Source organism: Schistocerca serialis, chromosome 9 (assembly GCF_023864345.2).
Source record: "Schistocerca serialis cubense isolate TAMUIC-IGC-003099 chromosome 9, iqSchSeri2.2, whole genome shotgun sequence".
Lineage (NCBI taxonomy): Eukaryota > Metazoa > Arthropoda > Insecta > Orthoptera > Acrididae > Schistocerca > Schistocerca serialis.
This window is the reverse complement of record NC_064646.1, coordinates 215,520,567-215,541,836: the sequence shown is the minus strand read 5'-3', so window position 1 is coordinate 215,541,836 and position 21,270 is coordinate 215,520,567. Positions and strand designations below refer to the sequence as shown.

At 41.3% G+C, this 21,270-nt stretch overlaps 1 protein-coding gene across 1 annotated transcript in view; it reads right to left on the bottom strand.

The window, feature by feature from the left end:
* Positions 1-5,463: 5,463 nt before the first annotated feature.
* The window catches only part of LOC126419822 (putative fatty acyl-CoA reductase CG5065), a 174,561-nt gene continuing 158,754 nt past the window's right edge, over positions 5,464-21,270 (bottom strand). The window contains exon 8 of the mRNA XM_050087052.1: positions 5,464-5,677. Coding sequence (XP_049943009.1) covers positions 5,596-5,677 — 82 coding nt within the window. The 3' untranslated portion in view covers positions 5,464-5,595. The remainder of the gene's footprint in view (positions 5,678-21,270) is intronic.

The following is a 21,270-nucleotide window of genomic DNA, read 5'->3' as shown; positions in this document are numbered from 1 at the left end:
AAATGACAGTCAGTCAACCTCAAACCAAACTGCCCCCAATCAGTTTCTGCCAGCTTTGATATCACCATACCCAGGCAGCGTGATAACTTTCATGAATCATTAACAAAACTACACCTCCCCACCATTCACACTGAACCCACACCTACACAGAATATGGACAATTGCATCATGCTCACACCTGCAGAACATGCCCCTGACCTTGTTGTGCCCATGCAGAATAGCTTTTGTTGGTATTGTACAACATATACTGATTCCACTCACGGCTCCCATGCTCCATGCAATTTCTGAAACTACATGCACAGTTCATTGGAGGTGTGCTGGATCATGTAGGATATTTAAGTCACCTCGACTCCTATAACGGCAATTGCAGACTGTATCTGCCCCATCTCCTCCACTATAATAGACTTTTCATATGTGACCACATCAGCGGCCAGCTGTACCTCGTTGACACTGGCTCAGAGGTCAGCACTTCACTGTCCTGCTTGCTAGGCTACACATCATCCCACACACTCATTCAGCTCCATGCAGCATATGATTCAACAATCCAAGTCTATGAATCACAAGTCTGCACACTAGCCCCTGGCCTCAACAAAGAATTCACTTGGACACCAGAGAAAGTCTGCACCGACAGCTGGTTCTGCTATATCCAGCAACTCTTGTTTCAATACATATGGAATGCTAGACACAATTTCCAAGATGACTGGTCTTTCCACTCAGTCCTGGACCCATCTAACGGCATGCTAATCACACTAGGCTTCTCGTGTACTTGGCCATGCCCCCTCAATGGTTCACCACAGTGGCACAACTCACTCTGCGCCACTTTCATCACTTCGTGCAGATATACCCATTGGTTATTGGCTTCTCCCACCATGGGCTTCTCCAGGAATTCCTCCGAACCAGTGACCATATTCATCACATCAAAATACCCCTGTTTCAATACAAGTGAAACAAACTTGCACTTACAACAGGAAAGCGTCATCATTCAACAGAAGTAACAAGATGTCAAATGTGAACTCCATGCAACACGACAGATTTTCAGCAGGCTACATCAATCACACCTGTTCTTTGCCTCCACCTTGGAGACAGCTATACACTATGCTATCTTGGCATCTCTATTGCCACCCAAGAACAAGCTCACAACACCATTCCCAGCCCCTCCAACAGATGACTTGCCCACCCTAGTCTGAGCCTTCATACACCTGCCCTCTCCCCCATGTCACAATGATTCAGACAGTGTACCATTACGAATACCCCAGTACACCACAGACCACGTTGGCTACAACCATTAGGGTCATCAATGTAGGAGTGGACAAATACTTACCAGCAGGGATAGTTCACACCCTCCAATATTTCCTAGGCTTCGCCCATAAAATTAGTCTAAAAATACTGATCTCACAGGTTTTGCTGTGAGTACAGCATCCTCAACACACTCATCATTACGGATAGCTATCTGGTACCAAATATCCCAGACTTCACCCATTATTTGGTGAACACCTCTGTTTTTAGTGTTATTGACTGCAATTTGGCTTACTTACAAATACTAAAATGTAGACTTTCACGGCCAGAAATATCATGTCCATTATAATTATCCGGCCTGTTATGCCGTGGTCGGTTGATGAATTCTGGGTCGATTCCCAAAGTTTCGTCTCCGACTGCGGGAGACATCTTCAAGGGGGTCCGTAGCTCGATGGAAGGTCCAACACACCCACTGGCTCGCTACTGACTGCCGCTAAATTCCGTGTCCATGCGCTCCCATTCCACGGCGTGACGTCATGTGTTTTGAAAATGTCAGTGCAATTGGCTGCTGTCCGTCGCCGTCGATCGCCGTTGCCATCACCCAGTAGTGGACGGGTGGTACACATCTTCTTTAACACCAGCATCCATATACCGTTTAATTTCATGCCCTCCTCCTTTCGGTTGAAATTATTTGGGTGTTTAGCGATTTCGATTGCCTCCCTGTAGAGCCTTTCGTAATATCCGCTTGTGGCCGCTAGTACTTGCATCTCCTCGAAACGAATATTGTGGTTCCCTGGCTGGAAAGCATGCTCCGCAACAGCTGATCGTTATGTTTCTCCTCTTCTACAATTTCCTTTGTGCTCTTCCAAACGTTTAGAAACCATTCTTTTAGTGGTACCCACATAAACATCACCACAGCTGCATGGGATCCTATACACTCCAGCTTTTTCCAATGGTTTGCGAGCGTCCTTGGCAGGCTTAAGGTATTCCTGTATCTTCCTGGTGGGCTTGTAAATTATGGTAATATTCTGCTTCGTCAAGATCCTCCCTATTCTTTCTTTTACATTTTTAACAAACGGCAGGAAAACCTTAGATTTTGCAGTAGCCTGTACGTCAGTATGATTTCTGCGTGGCTGCCTCAACGCACATTTTATTTCAGCGGACGAATATCCATTCTTCATTAGTGCATTGTGGAGATGTTCCATCTCAGCGTCGAGCAACTCAGGTTCACAAATGTTTCTAGCTCTGTCCGCTAACGTCTTGATAACACCTGGCTTCTGTTGTGGGTGGTGGTTCAAATCCCGGGGCAAATAACGGTCTGTGTGCATGGGTTTGCGGTATACTGAGTGGCCCAAACTACCATTTTCGTTTCTAAAAACAAGCACATCGAGGAAATGTAATTTGCCGTCTACCTCCTCCTCCTCCATTGTAAACTGAATTCTCGTGTTTATACTGTTCAGATGTTCGTGGAACCAGCTTAGTTCCTCCCTACCATGTCTCCACAGCACAAACATGTCATCCACGTATCGGAACCAAACATTTGGTTTTTTGGTGGCAGTACCTAAGGCCAGCAAAAAACCAAATGTTTGGTTCTGATAAGTGGATGACACGTTTGTGCTGTGGAGACATGGTAGGGAGGAACTAAGCCAGTTCCACGAACATCTGAACAGTATAAACACGAGAATTCAGTTTACAATGGAGGAGGAGGTAGACGGAAAATTACATTTCCTCGATGTTCTTGTTTTTAGAAACGAAAATGGTAGTTTGGGCCACTCAGTATACCGCAAAACCACGCACACAGACCCATATTTGCCCCGGGATTTGAACCACCACCCACAACAGAAGCGGGGTGTTATCAAGACGTTAGCGGACAGAGCTAGAAAGATTTGTGAACCTGAGTTGCTCGACGCTGAGATGGAACATCTCCACAATGCACTAATGAAGAATGGACATTCGTCCGCCGAAATAAAATGTGCGCTGAGGCAGCCACGCAGAAATCATACTGACGTACAGGCTACTGCAAAATCTAAGGTTTTCCTGCCGTTTGTTAAAAATGTGACGGAAAGAATAGGGAGGATCTTGATGAAGTGGAATATTACCGTAATTTACAAGCCCACCAGGAAGATACAGGAGTACCTTAAGCCTGTCAAGGACGCTTGCAAACCATTGGAAAAAACTGGAGTGTATAGGATCCCATGCAGCTGTGGTGATGTTTATGTGGGTACCACTAAAAGAACGGTTTCTAAACGTTTGGAAGAGCACAAGGGAAATTGTAGAAGAGGAGAAACGTAATGATCAGCTGTTGCGGAGCATGCTTTCCAGCCAGGGAACCACAATATTCGTTTCAAGGAGACGCAAGTACTAGCAGCCACAAGCGGATATTACGAAAGGCTCTACAGGGAGGCAATCAAAATCACTAAACACCCAAATAATTTCAACCGAAAGGAGGAGGGCGTGAAATTAAATGGCATGTGGATGCCGGTGTTAAAGAAGATGTGTACCACCCGTCCACTACTGGGTGATGGCAACGGCGATCAACGGCGACGGACAGCGGCCAATTGCACTGACGTTTTCAAAACACTTGACGTCACGCCGCGGCGTGGGAGCGCATGGACACGGAATTTAGCGGCAGTCAGTAGCGAGCCAGTGGGTGTGTTGGACCTTCCATCGAGCTACGGACCCCCTTGAAGATGTATCCCACAGTCGGAGACGAAACTTTGGGAGTCAACACAGAACTCATCAACCGACCACAGCATAATAGCCCGGATAATTATAATGGACATGTTACCTACAAATACCTGTGTGTCCAGATGACATTCACAAAATTGCCATTACCATATCTTTTGGTTTGGTTGAATTTATGCCATCTCATACGGACTTAAAAATGCAACACAATCATGGCAACTGTTCACTGGTGGTTTACTCCTCAAATTGCCATTCTGTTATTTTAATTTTCTCACAGAGGAGGAATCTGACAATAACCATCTCAAACAAGTTTTTAACACCCTCTTTCACAATGGAGTCATAATCATAATCAACAAAGAGAAATGTCGACTTCAACTCAAAGAAGTCACCTTCTCAGATATATTATCAATGCATCGGACATCTTTCCCACCCCATGATGTGTAGAGACCATCCAACAACTACCTCCACCACAAGACTATCAAGAACTATGTCATTTCTTAGTCATAAGAAATTTCTACAGAAGACACCTTTCGCAGGCAGCCTCCATGCAAGTGCCATTAACATAAGCTCTCACTGGCAAGAATATCACCACCAAATGGAAACTTACATGGATGAGCAAGATGCAGCTCACTTTTGAAAGCATTAAGGACTGCCTTACCAAGTCCATCACCTAGGCACACACCCTCCCTGATGCACAGCTCATCATAATGGCAGACAGGAGTGACATTACTGTCGGAGCTGCGCTAGAAAAGTGATGGGAGGTGTGTAGCAGCCACTTTGTATCTTCTCACACAAGTTCACATTATAATAAAGCATGTATTCTGCATATGACAGGGAGCTACTGGCACCCTATGAAGCAGTATGCTATGTCAGATAGGGTGAACAAGGATGCTCTCTGATTATCTATACTGATCATCACTCGCTTGCCAATTCTATTTAGAATCCACCCAAGGACCCCTGCTGCTGATAGTTTCAGCATTTAGACTACATTTCCCAGTTTACCATGGACATCTGCCACCTCAAAGACACAGAGAACATTGTGGCAGATTATTTCTCATGCATCAGCATCACTGGTGGCCAACTGGAATGCCATTCAAAAACTCTGTAATAGATGGGCTGGCTGAAGGCTTTGTTGTATTTGGTTCCTTGTTTTATGTATGCTCTGTGTGATAATAAAAGTGCTCTACATTGTATCTGGGTTAGAGATTATTCACCACCATCATTGTCTATACCCAGTCTTATTAGTGCCCTACTTCACTGTTTTCTTGTGAAAACAGCTCTTAATGTAGGTTTGGAACTGACATTTGTCACATAACTCACAACGCTCCAGACAGGCAGCAGATGATTATTTTATGGTATGGTGGCATAAAAGGAAATCTCATTAGAAGAATAACACATTAGCATCCAATACCTGAAGCAAAACCGCAGTTTTTAAAGACCACTACATCAGTTCCCAACACTGAAAGATATTTGTTCCTGTATTTCTCTAAAACTTCATTATATGGTCTTCTTCCTTCATGGATGTCTGAATTAAAAGGAAAATTTGTCTTATTCAAAAGAGATATATTTATTTTCTGTTAAATGAAAATTTCAATGTTTCTAGTGAAACATGACAGACATAAAATTAATATCTGCATTATAAAACATTAAACAATTAATATTTCATTTATACTGTTATGCTATGAATTTAGTATAGATGTACCACAGAATGAAACCAGCAAATAGGCTATTTGTCAGCAGGGCAAGATAATACATCCTGAAACAAATAACAAGACATTAGAATCCCATAAAAGCAGCTTTATGACAGTGAAAAAATCAAGCAAGGCAATATTTGAAGTGTCAGGCCAAACATAGGTTGTTACTTTGCTGTTTCAGTCATAATGCTTCCCCATCATGATCTCATCAGTGAATCAAAGAAATTACAACAATTTACAGAAATACAGAAAGAAAAGGCTTCTTCTAATAAGACATCAACAAGACAGTTATTCAGGCCTTCAGCATTGGCAACTAAAGAACTAATATTGAAATTATTAGTAGACACACAAGTCATTTTTCTCTGTCTCCATCACTTCCTTATTAACTACAACAACAGACATAAATTTAAGGATGTTATATCTATATATATTATTAAGTTAAAGTCCCTCACTGTGTTATTCTGTTAGGGACTACTGTAGGGACTTTGATATAGTTTTCATTAATAGATAGACTGATTAATGAGGAATGTTTGTGTATATAATTTATTATCATTATGCTAGATAGGTTGTCTGGTCATGGATAATTAGTGCTACCCTTGTGAAATTGAGGCAGCTCGTTTCTTTCAAACTATAATAACTAATAAATTATTTATTTATTTATTTATTTCTATCCATCTGTAGACAATATAGATTGTATGGATGTTGTCAACAAATACATATATATGATACAGACACAAGGGTATATAAAAGTACAATTGCATTTCCTAAATATAAACTACAAATATTTGTCTTACTGTGTTTCATGATTATACATCATGTACCACTCTGTTATTGAACATACCAAAGAAAGCCCCTAGTTACAGTACTTAATCAGTCACATTGTTAACATGCCAAAAAATACATCATCAACAATGTCAATAAATGCATATATATATGGTACAGACACAAGTGTATATAAAAGTACAATTGCATTACCTAAATATAAACTTCAGTTATTTGCCTTACTGTGTTTCATGATTATACCTGATGTACCACTCTGGTATTGAAGATACCAAAGAAAACCCCCAGTTACAGTACTTAATCAGTCACATTGTCGACAAAATTTATTTACTTTCCAAGTAATCTTTGACAGAATAAAAACACTTTTTAACAATTAACTTTTTAGGCTATGTCTGAAGGCATGTATTTCACTTCTATCTTTTATATACTGTGGAACTTCATTGAATAGTTTAAGTCCATTGTGTAGTACACTATCCTGTGTTTTCATTTTGTTTTTTCTGCTCAGATGTAGGTGGTGACTTGATCTGGTTTCATGTTCATGTAGGGAATTGTTCATTGGCTACTGATTGATGTTTTTTCTTTATGTGAATCGCTGTTTGAAAAATGTATTCACAGGGAACAGACAAGATTCCCATAGATTTAAACAAATCGGTGCAGTGCATTCTCTTGTTACTACTTGTCATAATTTGGATGGCTCTTTTTTGTAGTTTGAAGATTATTGCATATTCTGAGGATTTGTTCCACAAAAGATTATTCCTTAACAAATGATTGACTGCACATATGCAAAGTATGTTGCTCTTGTGGATGAGTTACTACACACTGATTTTATTGTTCTAAGGGCATAGCCTGCTGATGCTATTTGCTTTCCAAGGGCATTAATATGTTCAGTCCATTTTAGTTGAGTGTCAGTATGCATCCCCAGAAATTTTGTTTTTCAGACACATTCTATGTTTTCATCTTTCACTTTTATAGAGTTACCATTGGATTTTTTATTGCTGTGTTTTTGTTTACATTTAAAGTAAGAACTGTTATCTATCCAGTTGCACACTTGCTTAAATGTTTCTTCAGCTTTATTGTTTAGTATGTTTTGCGATGCATCAGTGAGTAGGATGTTACTGTCATCGGCAAACAGTACCATTCCACCAAGTTTATACAATATATCGTTGATATATATCAGAAAGAGTATCGGACCAAGCACACTTCCATGAGGGACTCCAATGTTAATATACTCTGGATTGGAGAAGTATTTTATAATGTGATTGTTGTGAGTTTGAGAGATTTCTACCCATTGCACCTGTGGCTGATGGCAACATGGAGATACCACACCTGTCTGAGATCGACCCTTAGTTACAGCCCTCACCACTGATGGCACCATGATCTGCAACCTGTCATTATAAGCAGCTTTCTGGGAAGAAAGCACTCTGAACCCCCTGCCCCACTCTTTTAGTACAGTCACCTAGTGGGACTCTGTGATCATTGACTGGCTATAACCGTGCACCCACAGCTTGAGTGAGCATTCATTCTATCAAGTGCTCACTACATGGAACTTTCACTTGGTGGCTGCTATGAGTTGACTACATTCTCTTTGACTGCAGGCTATGCATGGACTCTATTTTTTCTGGCTTCCTTCTGTTTGTGTAACTCTTTAACTTACATGTGGTTTGTATTAACTGTACAGATCTACTGTGTGACTGTATTTCACCCAGTAAATTGTGCTCAAGCAGCAGACTTCAGTAGTGGGGATGCATATTTTCGAGCTTTCAGATCTTAGATATGGGAGGCAATATGGACCCAGAATTTATGAACCAGTGACTTCTACAACAACAGGACCAACAACACCTTAATTGACAACTGCTGGAACAACAGCAATATCAGTTGGCCTTATTACAGTAGCAAATAACAGCATTCTCTATAAGAAACAAGACACCTTGGCAGTTTTGCCATTTTCTTTATTTCTTGATGGCATTGACAGTTGGGAAACATACTTACAGCACCTCAACCATCTATTTCACTGCTTGAAAAGTAACTGGTTCATTTTAAAAAATGATCACTTTTTTCCTTCATGGTCTTTGCATATTGTGTCGGTGTTGCTCCATAAGTATTCCCCCAAGACAAATTCTGAAGTTTATCTTTTGCTGAACTTCATAAGATGTTGTTGGATCACTACACTTGTCAACCCTGAATAATGTACAGTAAATTGGAATTTTACTGGTCTTGTAAGTGGCAGTCAGAATCCTGTAAGAGCTGGGTCACTGACCTTTGGAGTCTTAGTTGTCATTGCACTTTTGTGGCCTAGATTAGATTAGATTAGATTAGATTAATACTAGCTCCATGGATCATGAATACGATATTTCGTAATGATGTGGAACGAGTAGAATTTTCCAATACATGACATAATTAGGTTAATTTAACAACATACTTAAGTTAATATAACAACTTTATTTTTTTGTGTTTTTTGTTTTTCTTATTTTTTATTTATTTTTTTATTTTTTTAATATTTTTGTTTTGATTTTTTTTTTCTTTTTTTTTCTTAATTTACATCTAAAAATTCCTCTATGGAGTAGAAGGAGTTGTCATTCAGAAATTCTTTTAATTTCTTCTTAAATACTTGTTGGTTATCTGTCAGACTTTTGATACTATTTGGTAAGTGACCAAAGACTTTAGTGCCAGTATAATTCACCCCTTTCTGTGCCAAAGTTAGATTTAATCTTGAATAGTGAAGATCGTCCTTTCTCCTAGTATTGTAGTTATGCACACTGCTATTACTTTTGAATTGGGTTTGGTTGTTAATAACAAATTTCATAAGAGAGTATATATACTGAGAAGCTACTGTGAATATCCCTAGATCCTTAAATAAATGTCTGCAGGAAGATCTTGGGTGGACTCCAGCTATTATTCTGATTACACGCTTTTGTGCAATAAATACTTTATTCCTCAGTGATGAATTACCCCAAAATATGATGCCATATGAAAGCAATGAGTGAAAATAGGCGTAGTAAGCTAATTTACTAAGATGTTTATCACCAAAATTTGCAATGACCCTTATTGCATAAGTAGCTGAACTCAAACGTTTCAGCAGATCATCAATGTGTTTCTTCCAATTTAATCTCTCATCAATGGACATACCTAAAAATTTGGAATATTCTACCTTAGCTATATGCTTCTGATTAATGTATATATTTATTAATGGTGTCATACCATTCACTATATGGAACTGTATGTACTGTGTCTTATCAAAATTCAGTGAGAGTCCATTTACAAGGAACCACTTAGTAATTTTCTGAAAGACAGTATTGACAATTTCATCAGTTAATTCCTGTTTCTCAGGTGTGATTACCATACTTGTATCATCAGCAAAGAGAACTAACTTTGCCTCTTCATGAATATAGAATGGCAAGTCATTAATATATAATAAGAACAACAAAGGACCCAAGACTGACCCTTATGGAACCCCATTTTTGATAGTTCCCCAGTTTGAGGAATGTGCTGATTTTTGCATGTTACGAGAACTACTTATTTCAACTTTCTGCACTCTTCCAGTTAGGTACGAATTAAACCATTTGTGCACTGTCCCACTCATGCCACAATACTTGAGCTTGTCTAGCAGAATTTCATGATTTACACAATCAAAAGCCTTTGAGAGATCACAAAAAATCCCAATGGGTGGTGTTTGGTTATTCAGGTCATTCAAAATTTGACTGGTGAAAGCATATATGGCATTTTCTGTTGAAAAACCTTTCTGGAAACCAAACTGACATTTTGTTAGTACTTCATTTTTACAGATATGTGAAACTACTCTTGAATACATTACTTTCTCAAAAATTTTGGATAAAGCTGTTAGAAGGGAGATTGGACGGTAATTGTTGACATCAGATCTATCCCCCTTTTTATGCAAAGGTATAACAATAGCATATTTCAGTCTATCAGGGAAAATGCCCTGTTCCAGAGAGCTATTACACAGGTGGCTGAGAATCTTACTTATCTGCTGAGAACAAGCTTTTAGTATTTTGCTGGAAATGCCATCAATTCCATGTGAGTTTTTGCTTTTAAGCAAGTTTACTATTTTCCTAATTTCAGAGGGAGAAGTGGGTGAGATTTCAATTGTATCAAATTGCATAGGTATGGCCTCTTCCATTAACAGCCTAGCATCTTCTAATGAACACCTGGATCCTACTATATCCACAACATTTAGAAAATGATTATTAAAAATATTTTCAACTTCTGACTTTTTGTTCGTAATACTGTCTTCCTCTGCTCTTGGTTGACCTGTTTCTCTTTTAATAATATTCCAGATTGTTTTAATTTTATTATCAGAGTTGCTGATTTCAGACATGATACACATACTCCTGGATTTTTTAATAACTTTTCTTAATATAACACAGTAGTTTTTATAATTTTTGATAGTTTCTGGGTCACTACTCTTTCTTGCTGTCAGATACATTTCCCTTTTCCGGTTACAAGATATTTTTATACCCTTAGTAAGCCATGGTTTGTTACAAGGTTTCTTACGAGTATATTTAACTATTTTCTTGGGGAAGCAGTTTTCAAATGCATTTACAAAAATGTCATGAAATAAATTATATTTTAAATTGGCATCAGGTTCACGGTACACCTCATCCCAGTCTAAGTGCTGTAGGCTTTCCCTGAAATTTGCAATTGCTAAATCATTGACTGAACGTACTACTTTGGAGGACTGTTTAGTATTGTTGAATGGAGCTATGTCATATATTGTAACTAGCTGTGCACCATGATCAGAAAGACCATTCTCAACAGGTTGAGCATTTATCTGGTTAAACTTATCTTGGTCTATAAAGAAGTTATCTATCAGTGAGCTGCTATCCTTTACCACCCGAGTAGGAAAATCAATAACGGGTGTCAAATTGAAAGAACCGAGTAATACTTCAAGGTCATTTTTCCTATTACCCTCTTTCAGAGAATCTACATTGAAGTCCCCACAAATAATAATTTGCTTTCCCCTGTCTGACAGATAGCACAACAAGGAGTCCAAATTTTTCAGAAATAGATGAAAATTTCCTGATGGGGACCTATATACAGTTACAATTATAAATGTGCCTTTATTTAATTTAAGCTCACAGGCACATGCTTCTATATGTTTCTCTACACAAAACTTTTTTGTTTCTATACTTTTTACACAATGATAACTTTTGACATATATGGCAACTCCTCCTTTCTCCATATTTTATCTCATTACATGTGCAGAGAGCTTATAACCACTTACATTTACCTTATCCATATCAGTAACAATGTGATGCTCAGACAGGCATAGTATATCTATTTCATTCTCAGCTTCTAAATCTTCTAAACAAACCAGAAGCTCATCTACTTTATTCTTTAAACTCCCAATATTTTGATGAAATATACTTACATTATTTTTAATTATACTTTTATGAGAACCTTTCCTTATTCTAACATTTGCAGTACTCTCCTGTCTGAGTTTCTCATTGTGCTTAGGCCTAGTTCCTATACCAGTGGTCACATGGTGTTCAGAGAGGCAGATTATGTCAACTGGGTTGGGTGACTTTAATTCATCAATGCAATTACCTAGGACTGATATACAACTTGGTGGAGATAAAATTTCTGGTGATTGGTGAAAATTTATAATTGGTAGCTGTGATTGGTGATCCAATGTGCTAGAATTGTGCTGTTTAATTTCTTTCCTAAACTGAAGATTTGTTTCAATCCTGACCTCTCGTAGCACTTGACATCTTTCTGTCTTACCTATCCTAAAAAAGGTGCTGCTCCAACACCTGTAACCACTGGTATTTTACCATTCATGGCAGTGCCTCCCCCCCTTAAATTTCCTGCTATTACCCCAGCCAGTTTCCCCTTCCCTTTCCTGTTGAGATGTAGGCCGTGCCTGGTATAGTCCCACCTACTGAGATAATCAACAGGAACCACACCAATATGAGCCCCCGCACCCGACCCAAGCAGCCGTTCCAACTCCAAATTAACTCTCCCAACAGAAGAGTTCAAATGAGGCCGGTCATGGCGTCTCAGGACAGATACAAACTCAACATTGGTGTGTCTCGATGCCGACGCAATCTTTACCAGGTCACACTCTATACTGTACCCAGGATCTCTGTCGATGCTGTTCCCTGGCCCTCCCACAATAACCACGGTGTCTTCCCTGGTAAATCCTTTACAGAGTGAACCTAAATCCTCTGTCATCTGATCCAGACTAGCACTTGGTTTGAAAAAATTTGTGACCTGGTATTCTGGTCCTAATTCCTCCTGCAGAAGTTGGCCTACACCTCTGGCATGAGAACTGCCTAACAACAAAACTTTCTTCCTTTTCAATGACTTTCCTACATTCTTTTTCAATTTCCTATTGAAAGTTTGTTGTGTCCTGTCTACACCTACCTCAGTTGCAGTTATATCCTGACTCCATGATTCTGGACTTTCCCCTCCAATGCCTTCAATACCCAGCTTAGAAGGAAGTACACACATGGGATTTATGACATTTACACCCTTCCCTAAATAAAGTAATCACAGTAGCTCAGGCTTTTGAATTCACACTGGAAACCAACAGCCAGAAGGAGCATCAGTCAGCAGTGTCCACCATCATCACTGTTGCAGCAGTAAACTCTTCCCATAAGCACAACAGGAAGTCCAGTGTGCACTCAGGCTGTGCTGTGCCATGTCAGTATCCTTCTGCTCAGCACACCAGACCACAGGTACACAAACAGGGCAGTGAAACTTCAAGAATTTCTGAATGTTCTCACTTTAATAGTTCAACCTCTGAGAATTTTCTGAGTTCTCCAATTAAATGAAACTTCAGTCAGCATCATTTACCGTCTTGTTCTTAGTGTTTCCACTGGCACCCTCACTCCCAGTGCCCATATTGGTCAGCTGCCTGGTTTTCATGTAGAATTGAGGGTTACATTAATAGAGTGTGCCAGTTGCCCACCACAAGGCAAAATAGGCTTGATGCAGTGCTTGTTCGATCATTTCCTTCTCTGATGGCTCTCATCAATGTATGTGCTGTGACTTGCTGATTGTTCAAAGTGCCGCCATGCAATTACGTGCGTCCTCTACATGCGGCGCTGTCTGCCAGCCATGCAGCAGCCGTACCACCTAAGCGGCCAGCCAGCCAGTGGCCACTAGACTTGGACTTAGTACTGATTTGCATGTTACCATGTTCACAAGTCTTGCTTTGTCAACTTGCTCTGTGACGTACATGTGTTGTGTCATTTTTGAAATAAATGTGTTCAACTTGACGTTGTAACAATTGGCGACGAGGATGGGATTTTTCCTTTTCATCGTTGACCCACAGGTTTCCATAGCTACTTTAGAGCAACTATTGCCAGGTCTCATTGAACAGCAAATGCTTCTCACATAGGCGATTCGCGATTTTGTTGTGGCATCCAATGCAGGCCGTTTCTCGTCATTGTCTATATACCCTTTTCCTCCTTACGACGAGATGGCGGAAGACTGGTCTGATTACGAAAAACGTCTTTGACAGTACTTCTTGGCATTTCATGTCGCAGACAAACAAACATGTAAGTCTCTGTTCCTTTCATGGATTTCACCTCAAATGTATCGATTATTGTCGCAATTGGCTCCTTTGAAAGATCCTGTGTCTTTGTCCTTTGCTGAAATGTGCTCACTTCTGTCCGTATATTTTCATAAGCAAACGCATGTGATAGCCTCTCGTGTTGCCTTTTATCATTGTCAAAAACAACTGAATCAATCCTATCATGCTTGGGCTGCTGAGCTTCATTCCCTCAGACGAAAGTGTCAATTTTTTACTGATGTTCACAAAGAATCCTACACAGATTCCATGGTACGGGATGCTATTATCCAGTCAGCGCCCAACAAAGAAGTGAGGCAACGTGCCCTTCAGTTGGAAAATCTGACTCTAGATGAAGTCCTATCCATCGTGCAGTCTTTTGAAATTTCTCGCGCCACTGGAGTGCAAATAGTGGCGAGGGGTGACGTCGGGGACATACAACTGTTGACGCTGTTGATGATGTGTGCCGCGTGTCCCCGCCGGCCGACGTGGCTGCAGTACCCTCCCACGTGGCCCCAACATTGGGCCATGTGTCACAATTGCAAAAAAGAAGGGTCATGTGTCTTCCGTTTGCAAATCCAACCGCATACATGATGTTCATGACCTTGACACTGATTCTACTTCTGTGTTGTCTGTCAACTGCACTTCTTCCCTTTCAGGGAAGTTATTCCTCACAGTCCAAATCCTTGGTCAGGATGTTCACATGCAGGTGGATACTGGTTCTGCTGCCACTATCATTAATTCTCAGAGGTATATTCAGTTGGGTACTCCACTCCTATCACCTGTCACTCGGCAATTACGGACGTACAATAAACAGAAGTTTTCTCTCTTGGGACAATTTAATGCTGTTATCTTACAAATCTGTCGTTCGCACTTTTCCCATTTTTGTGGTCGACCAGAGTAACACAGAAAATCTTTTTGGTTTCGATGCCTTTCACCTTTGTGGGTTCTCCATAGATGACTCTGTCAATATCAACTCTGATGCCATTCCTTATGCTCAATTGGATTCCTTGTCGACAACATTTTCGTCCCTTTTTTCTCCTGGGTTATGCCATGCAAATGACTTTGAAGCTGATATCATGCTCAAACCCACTGCCTGGCCTAAGTTTTTTCAGGATTGGCCCATTCCTGTGGCCCTTCATGATTGGGTAAAACGGGAGCTGGATCGTCTCACTATTTCAGGGGTCTTGCTTCCTGTCACTTCCAGTGAGCGGTCCTCTCCTGTCATTGTCGTTGCTAAGCCCAATGGTGATATTCGTCTCTGTGGCAATTTTAAAGCCACTGTAAATGCGCAATGCTTCATCAACACTTACCCTATGCCCCGACCTGAAGAATTGTTCACTAAACTTGCGGGAGGCCAGTATTTTTCTAAAATTGACCTGTCTGAAGCTTATCATGAACTTCCTCTCGATGCTGCTTCCGAGCAGTTTCTGGTCCTTAACACGCCTTTCGGCCTCTATCAATACCAACGATTGCCATTCGGGGTTGCCAGTGCACCTGCTCTCTTTCAGCAATTCTTGGAACAATTATTGTTCCCTGTCCCTGGGTGTATCAATTACATGGACGACATTGTTGTCACTGGCTCCACCACTGCAGAACATCTTCAGAATCTCCGCACACTTTTTCATGTCTTACAGACTGCCGGTCTTAAGTGTGATCTTCAGAAATCACAATTTTTTTCAGGCATCTATTACGTACTTGGGGTTTCAACTCTCTCGGGATGGTATTCGTCTGTTTCAGCAAACTGTTGCTGCGATCGATGCCCTTCCTCACCCTATATCTGTTAAGGAACTGCAGGCCTTCTTGGGGAAAATATCATACTATCACAGGTTTTTACTGTCTGCTGCTTCGGTGGCTCAGCTGTTGCATTGCCTGTTGCATAAAAATGTGCCTTTTCACTGGTCCGCGTCATGCAATGTGGCTTTCCTGAAATTGAAGACTATGCTGAAACAGGCCCCATGCCTGGCTGCTTATTGACCTGGCCAACATCTCGTTCTTGCCATGGACGACTCTCAATATGGGGTTAGTGCAGTCCTTGTGCACCGTTTTTCTGACGGTTCTGAATAACCCATTGCTTATGCCTCCAAAACGCTCACGGATGCCCAACGAAAATATTCTCAAATTGAAAAGGCAGCTTTGGCCATTATTTATGCTCTTCATAAGTTTGGTGTTTTTCTTTATGGATCCAAATTTCATCTTGTTAAGGACCACAAACCACTTGTTCCCTTATTTCATCCATCAACATCGCTGCCCGACAAGGCTGCACACCGCCTCCAGTGTTGGGCTCTGTACTTGTCTCATTTCAGTTGAGATTCATTTCTGGTCGACAGCTCAACATGCAAATGCTGATGCACTGTCTCACCTTCCCATGGGTCCTGATCTGGAATTCGATAGGGACGAACTCTTGTGTTTCCACCTGGATGTTGCCGAGCAGTGGGTTGTGGATGGGTTCCCCATCACCGGGGACCGGCTGGCGGCTGCTACAGGTTCTGATCCTACCCTCTCCCAGGTTTTACGCTGTATTCAGAAGGGATGGCCAGATTGACCATCCGCTAAGTCTTCTGATCCATTGCAGAACTACTACGCTTTGCGCTACTGCCTCACGGCTAGGGATGGTGTTATCCTCCTTTCCACCGACAATGCTTCACCGCGTGTTGTGGTACCTGTGTCTTTGTGTGTGTCAATCTTGCGCCTCCTTCACCAAGGGCACTGGGGTGTCTCTCGCACAAAATCTCTGGCATGCCGTCATGTGTACTGGCTTGGCATCGACTCTAAAATCGCACACATGGTCGCTGCCTGCAACCCTTGTGCGTCACAGGCTGCCACCCCGAAGTCGTCTTTGTCACCGTGGCCTTTGCCTGAGAAGCCCTGAGAGCGTATTCATGCTGACTTTGCGGGACCTTTTTTAGGTACTTATTGGCTACTCATAATTGACACCTATTTTAACTTTCCTTTCATTGTCCATTGCACGTCGCCTACCACCGTGGCAACAACAAATGCTCTAGCTCGCATTTTCTCTTTGGAAGGTCTCCCTCTACTCTTGTCACTGATAATGGTCTGCAATTTGCCTCTTCCGAATTTGCGGATTTTTGTGCCTGTCACAGTGTCATGCATGTCACGGCCCCTCAGTTCCATCCACAGTCCAACAGTGAGGCTGAACGACTGCTCCGCACATTGAAGGCTCAGATGAGGAAACTCCTGACTTCTTCTGCTGCTGATGATGCACTTCTCCAATTTCTGGCTTCTTACCGTTTCACCCCCATAGGCGACCACAGCCCAGCTGAGCTCTTACAGGGCCGTCAGCCCCGCACGCTACTTCATCTTCTGCGGCCTTCCACCTCATGGCCGCGGGTGCCTTTGCTTGGCCGGTTCACCGCCGGCGACCTTGTATGGGTACGGGGCTATGGCAAGCAGCCAAAATGGAGTCCTGGCTGCATCTTATGACACCATGGCCAACACCTGTATGAAATCCAGATGGACACAGGTGTTGCAGTTCATCATTTGGACCAGCTTTGGCCTCGTGTGCCAGCATCGCTGTTCCGAATGCCGCTACACCACCTTCGGCTCTACCTGATGCTTGGGATCTTGGCATCTCTCATTACTCACAATGCAGCCCTCTCACAATCATTTTGGTGCCAGCACAAGAACAGATGCCACCAGGTAACGTGCCCATGCAGGAACTGGATGACCATCACTTGTCGGAGCAACTCTATTCGCCTCCTTCTCCTACAGATGCCGACACATCGCCCATGTCTCCTGTCATAACAACCAGACTTGCCACAATGGGCAGATTAGTGCATGGGGCCCCAGCAGATTCGACCCCTATGTCTCCTTTCATCTCAGCCCGTTATCATCGGGGACACTTCTGTCCATATGGGAAGCCTCCTCCTCGAGACTTTACAGCCAGTCAAACAACACCTATGGGCATTAGACATCTACAGTCCACGTCCATCAAGACCAGTGCAAAAATTTCAAATGGGGGAAAAGTGTTGTGATTCGCCGATCATTCAAAGTGCCGCCGTGCAGTTACATGTATCCTCTACATGCGGCGCTGTCTGCCAGCCATGCAGCAGCCGCGCCACCTAAGCGGCCAGCCAGCCAGCGGCTGCTACACTTGGACTTAGTACTGATTTGAATGTTACTGTGTTCACATGTCTTGCTTTGTCAACTTTCTCTGTGACGTACATGTGTTGTGTCGTTTTTGAAATATATGTGTTCAACTTGACATAACAGTATGCTAAATCAAGTAGTGCACTCCACTGAAACATAACTCATCCAGAAATGGGTAAGCATGTCAAATTGTTATTGACCCTATAAGTGAATGGGTTTGAGGTCCCTTTTGAGGTGAGTACAGTAACATCCTCTTCTATCAGAAATAGCACTACCTATGTTGCTTTAGGTTCCTCTCTGCTACAACCATTTCGTAGGAAAGTGACCACTTCTCATGCCCATTACATACTGGTGAAAGGTGTTTTTACTGCAGAAGAATCTTATAAAAACATTTCAAGGTTACTTTATTCTTAGTAGTTACTTTTGGTAATGCAGAAAATATGTCTGCATTACACGAATTCAAACATTTGGTTTCTCCATTTCAGGAAATACGTGTTTGGAGTCCACAGAGACTCCATTTCATGGCACTGAAGAATTAACTGCCTCACATTATGATCTGCCCACTCCTGGCTTGTATCAGGCTACAGATGTAGCAGTAGAAATTCATTTAAAACAGCATCTGTGACACTTCTTGGGGTCACACCCGACTTTAATTGGATATGTACAATGACCTCAGTGTGATTACTCTTGTCTTCTTTATCTAATGGGCTCCTCCTGTCATAATAGTAAAGAAACCAGATGACTCTTTCCAACTATGTGGAGATTTTAAGGGTTTTAATGTACCCAGGTCACAGATACTTTTCCGATGCTGCATGGTGACTGTTGTATTAAGGCTGATTTGTCAGATGTGTACCTGCAGTCACCATTACACCTGTAATCTTGGAACCTGTTAGTGCTCAACATCTAACACCTCCTTTGTTGTCTACCGGTACAACAGGTTGCCCTTCTGTATTTTCAGTGTCCCAGCTGTATTTTACCACCCCCCCCCCCCTCTCTCAATTGACCAATGCAGGTCTCAAATGTAACTTCCGGAGGTGTAAAATTTTCAACAGTCCATTGGATACCTTAGATTTATAATCAGCAAGCAGGGCATTCATCCCATCAAGCAATGCATCTGTGCCATTGAGAACATGTCCAGGCCCAGGTATCTAAAGGAACTGCAAACCTTTATGGGAAAAATTAGCTATTATGTCTGTTTAATTACCCATGTTACAAAAGTACCCTACCCACTCAATACTTTGTGGAAAAAAAGCGTTACATTCAAGTGGTCACCAGAAGGTGACACAGCTTTTCTAATGCTTAAACGAGCCCTCCTGTTGGTGCTGTGACTCATCTTGTTTTCATCAGCAAAGTCTTGTCTTCTTACCATGAATGTCTCACAGCTCGAAGTGAATGCCATGCTGTCACACAAGGAAGACAAATATTTGCCATCAAGGGCCTCCCAAAGGCTGTCATCTCTGACAGTGGTCCCTGCTTCGCCTAGTCCCTGTTCTCCCATCTCTATGAGCAGCAAGGGATACAACGCATCTGTCAGAGATTGACCCTTACTTACAGCCCTCACCACCGGTGGTACCATGGTCTGTAAGTTGTTCCCACAAGCGGTTCTCTGGGAAGAAACTGTGCCCCCAGACTGAACGTCACATCATCTGATGAGACCACGTGACCGCTGACTGCCTCTAACCATGTGCCTGCAGCTCAGAGCATTCATTCCCTCATGTGCTCACTATGTGGAGCTTTCACTTTTTTGGGTGCTATCAATTGACTACATTAGCTCTGACTGCAGACTATGCATGGACTCCATTTTTGATTGACTCCTTTTTTTTGTGTAACTTCAAACTTCTGTATGTTTATATTAACTGTATACATCAAGTGTGTCCACGTTTTTCACTCAGTAAATTGTGCTTATAATTGCAGACTTCAACAGTGACACTTATCTGAAATTTGAGTGTCCTTTTCTTAATACTTTTGATGAAGAAATTTGTACCAAACTATTTCTGAGTACACGGCATGGAAACCTCTAAACTGAAAGGTAATCTGACTTTTAATTAGTGAACATGCAATTTGGAACAGCTGAAGCTAGTGAGCGTTTAAAATTAATTGTCTTCATTGTTAAAGTGTCAGATTTATTTTTCATTTACTTGGTGAGATTAAGCAGGCCTAAGCATGAACGGCATTAAGCAGTAAAATTACAGTTTATTATTAATAAGGTCTACAGATTCAGTTTCTGTTATTTGTCAGTCTCTTTTCAATATCTGCCTAAACTTGTTCCACATTCCTGAAGGTTCTTGTTCTTGGTGGGATTTATGGATTACAATGAATTAATTAATGAACTGTTACTATATCACTAACAGAGCCAAAAATTTGAAATTTCACTAAGTAATAACACCAGAAGCTGCTCTATGAGACTTCCCAATAAATTTATATACAGTAGAAAAATGGAAAAGCTCCTATCCAAGCACCCCAAACATAGTAGTCTATCTCTTATTAATCATAATTATCTTCTTTTTATCTTCTTCTACTGTAATTCACTCTACTATGGTCATAAAGGCTTGTGGCAGGTATTTTTCTAATTTTATATCTGCTGCTGCTTTCATCAGCTAATAGTAGGTCTGTAGCTTTTACTGTATGTAAGTTATTGTGTACTTCTCAATACTTAGTAGGTCATACAAAATACATGTGTTGTTGTTGTCTATGAATATTCCTGCTTCATGGGATAAACTAACGTTACTGTGTTTACCTTTTTCATGTTAGTGTAATGAGCTAAGTGTAAAATCTGTGCATTTTGCACATTAATTTATGTAAGTAAGCCAAGAATGGTATATCCATTATGTAAAATTGATATCACTCATTGTCTCAAGAATGAGTTGTCACCCTGCAGCAAAGTGTTCACAGATATGAAACTTCCAGTTAGATGGAAAACTCTGTGCCAGACTGGTGCTCAAACCCAGGACCTTTGGCTTTCATGGTCAAGCTCTCTACCAAGCATGAGTCATGATTCGTCCTCAACAGCTTTATTTCCGTCAGTACCTCATGTCCTACCTTCCCAGCTTCACAGAAGTTCTCCTGACAAACTTGTGGAACTAGCACTTATGTAAGAAAGAATATGGCAGAAACATGGCTTAGCCATGGACTGGGAGATTGTCTTCAGAATGAATTTTCACTCTTCAGTGGATTATAGGAATTGTTTCCCACATTCAAACTGTCTTGGTCTTTACTGACTGGGATATTATGCCA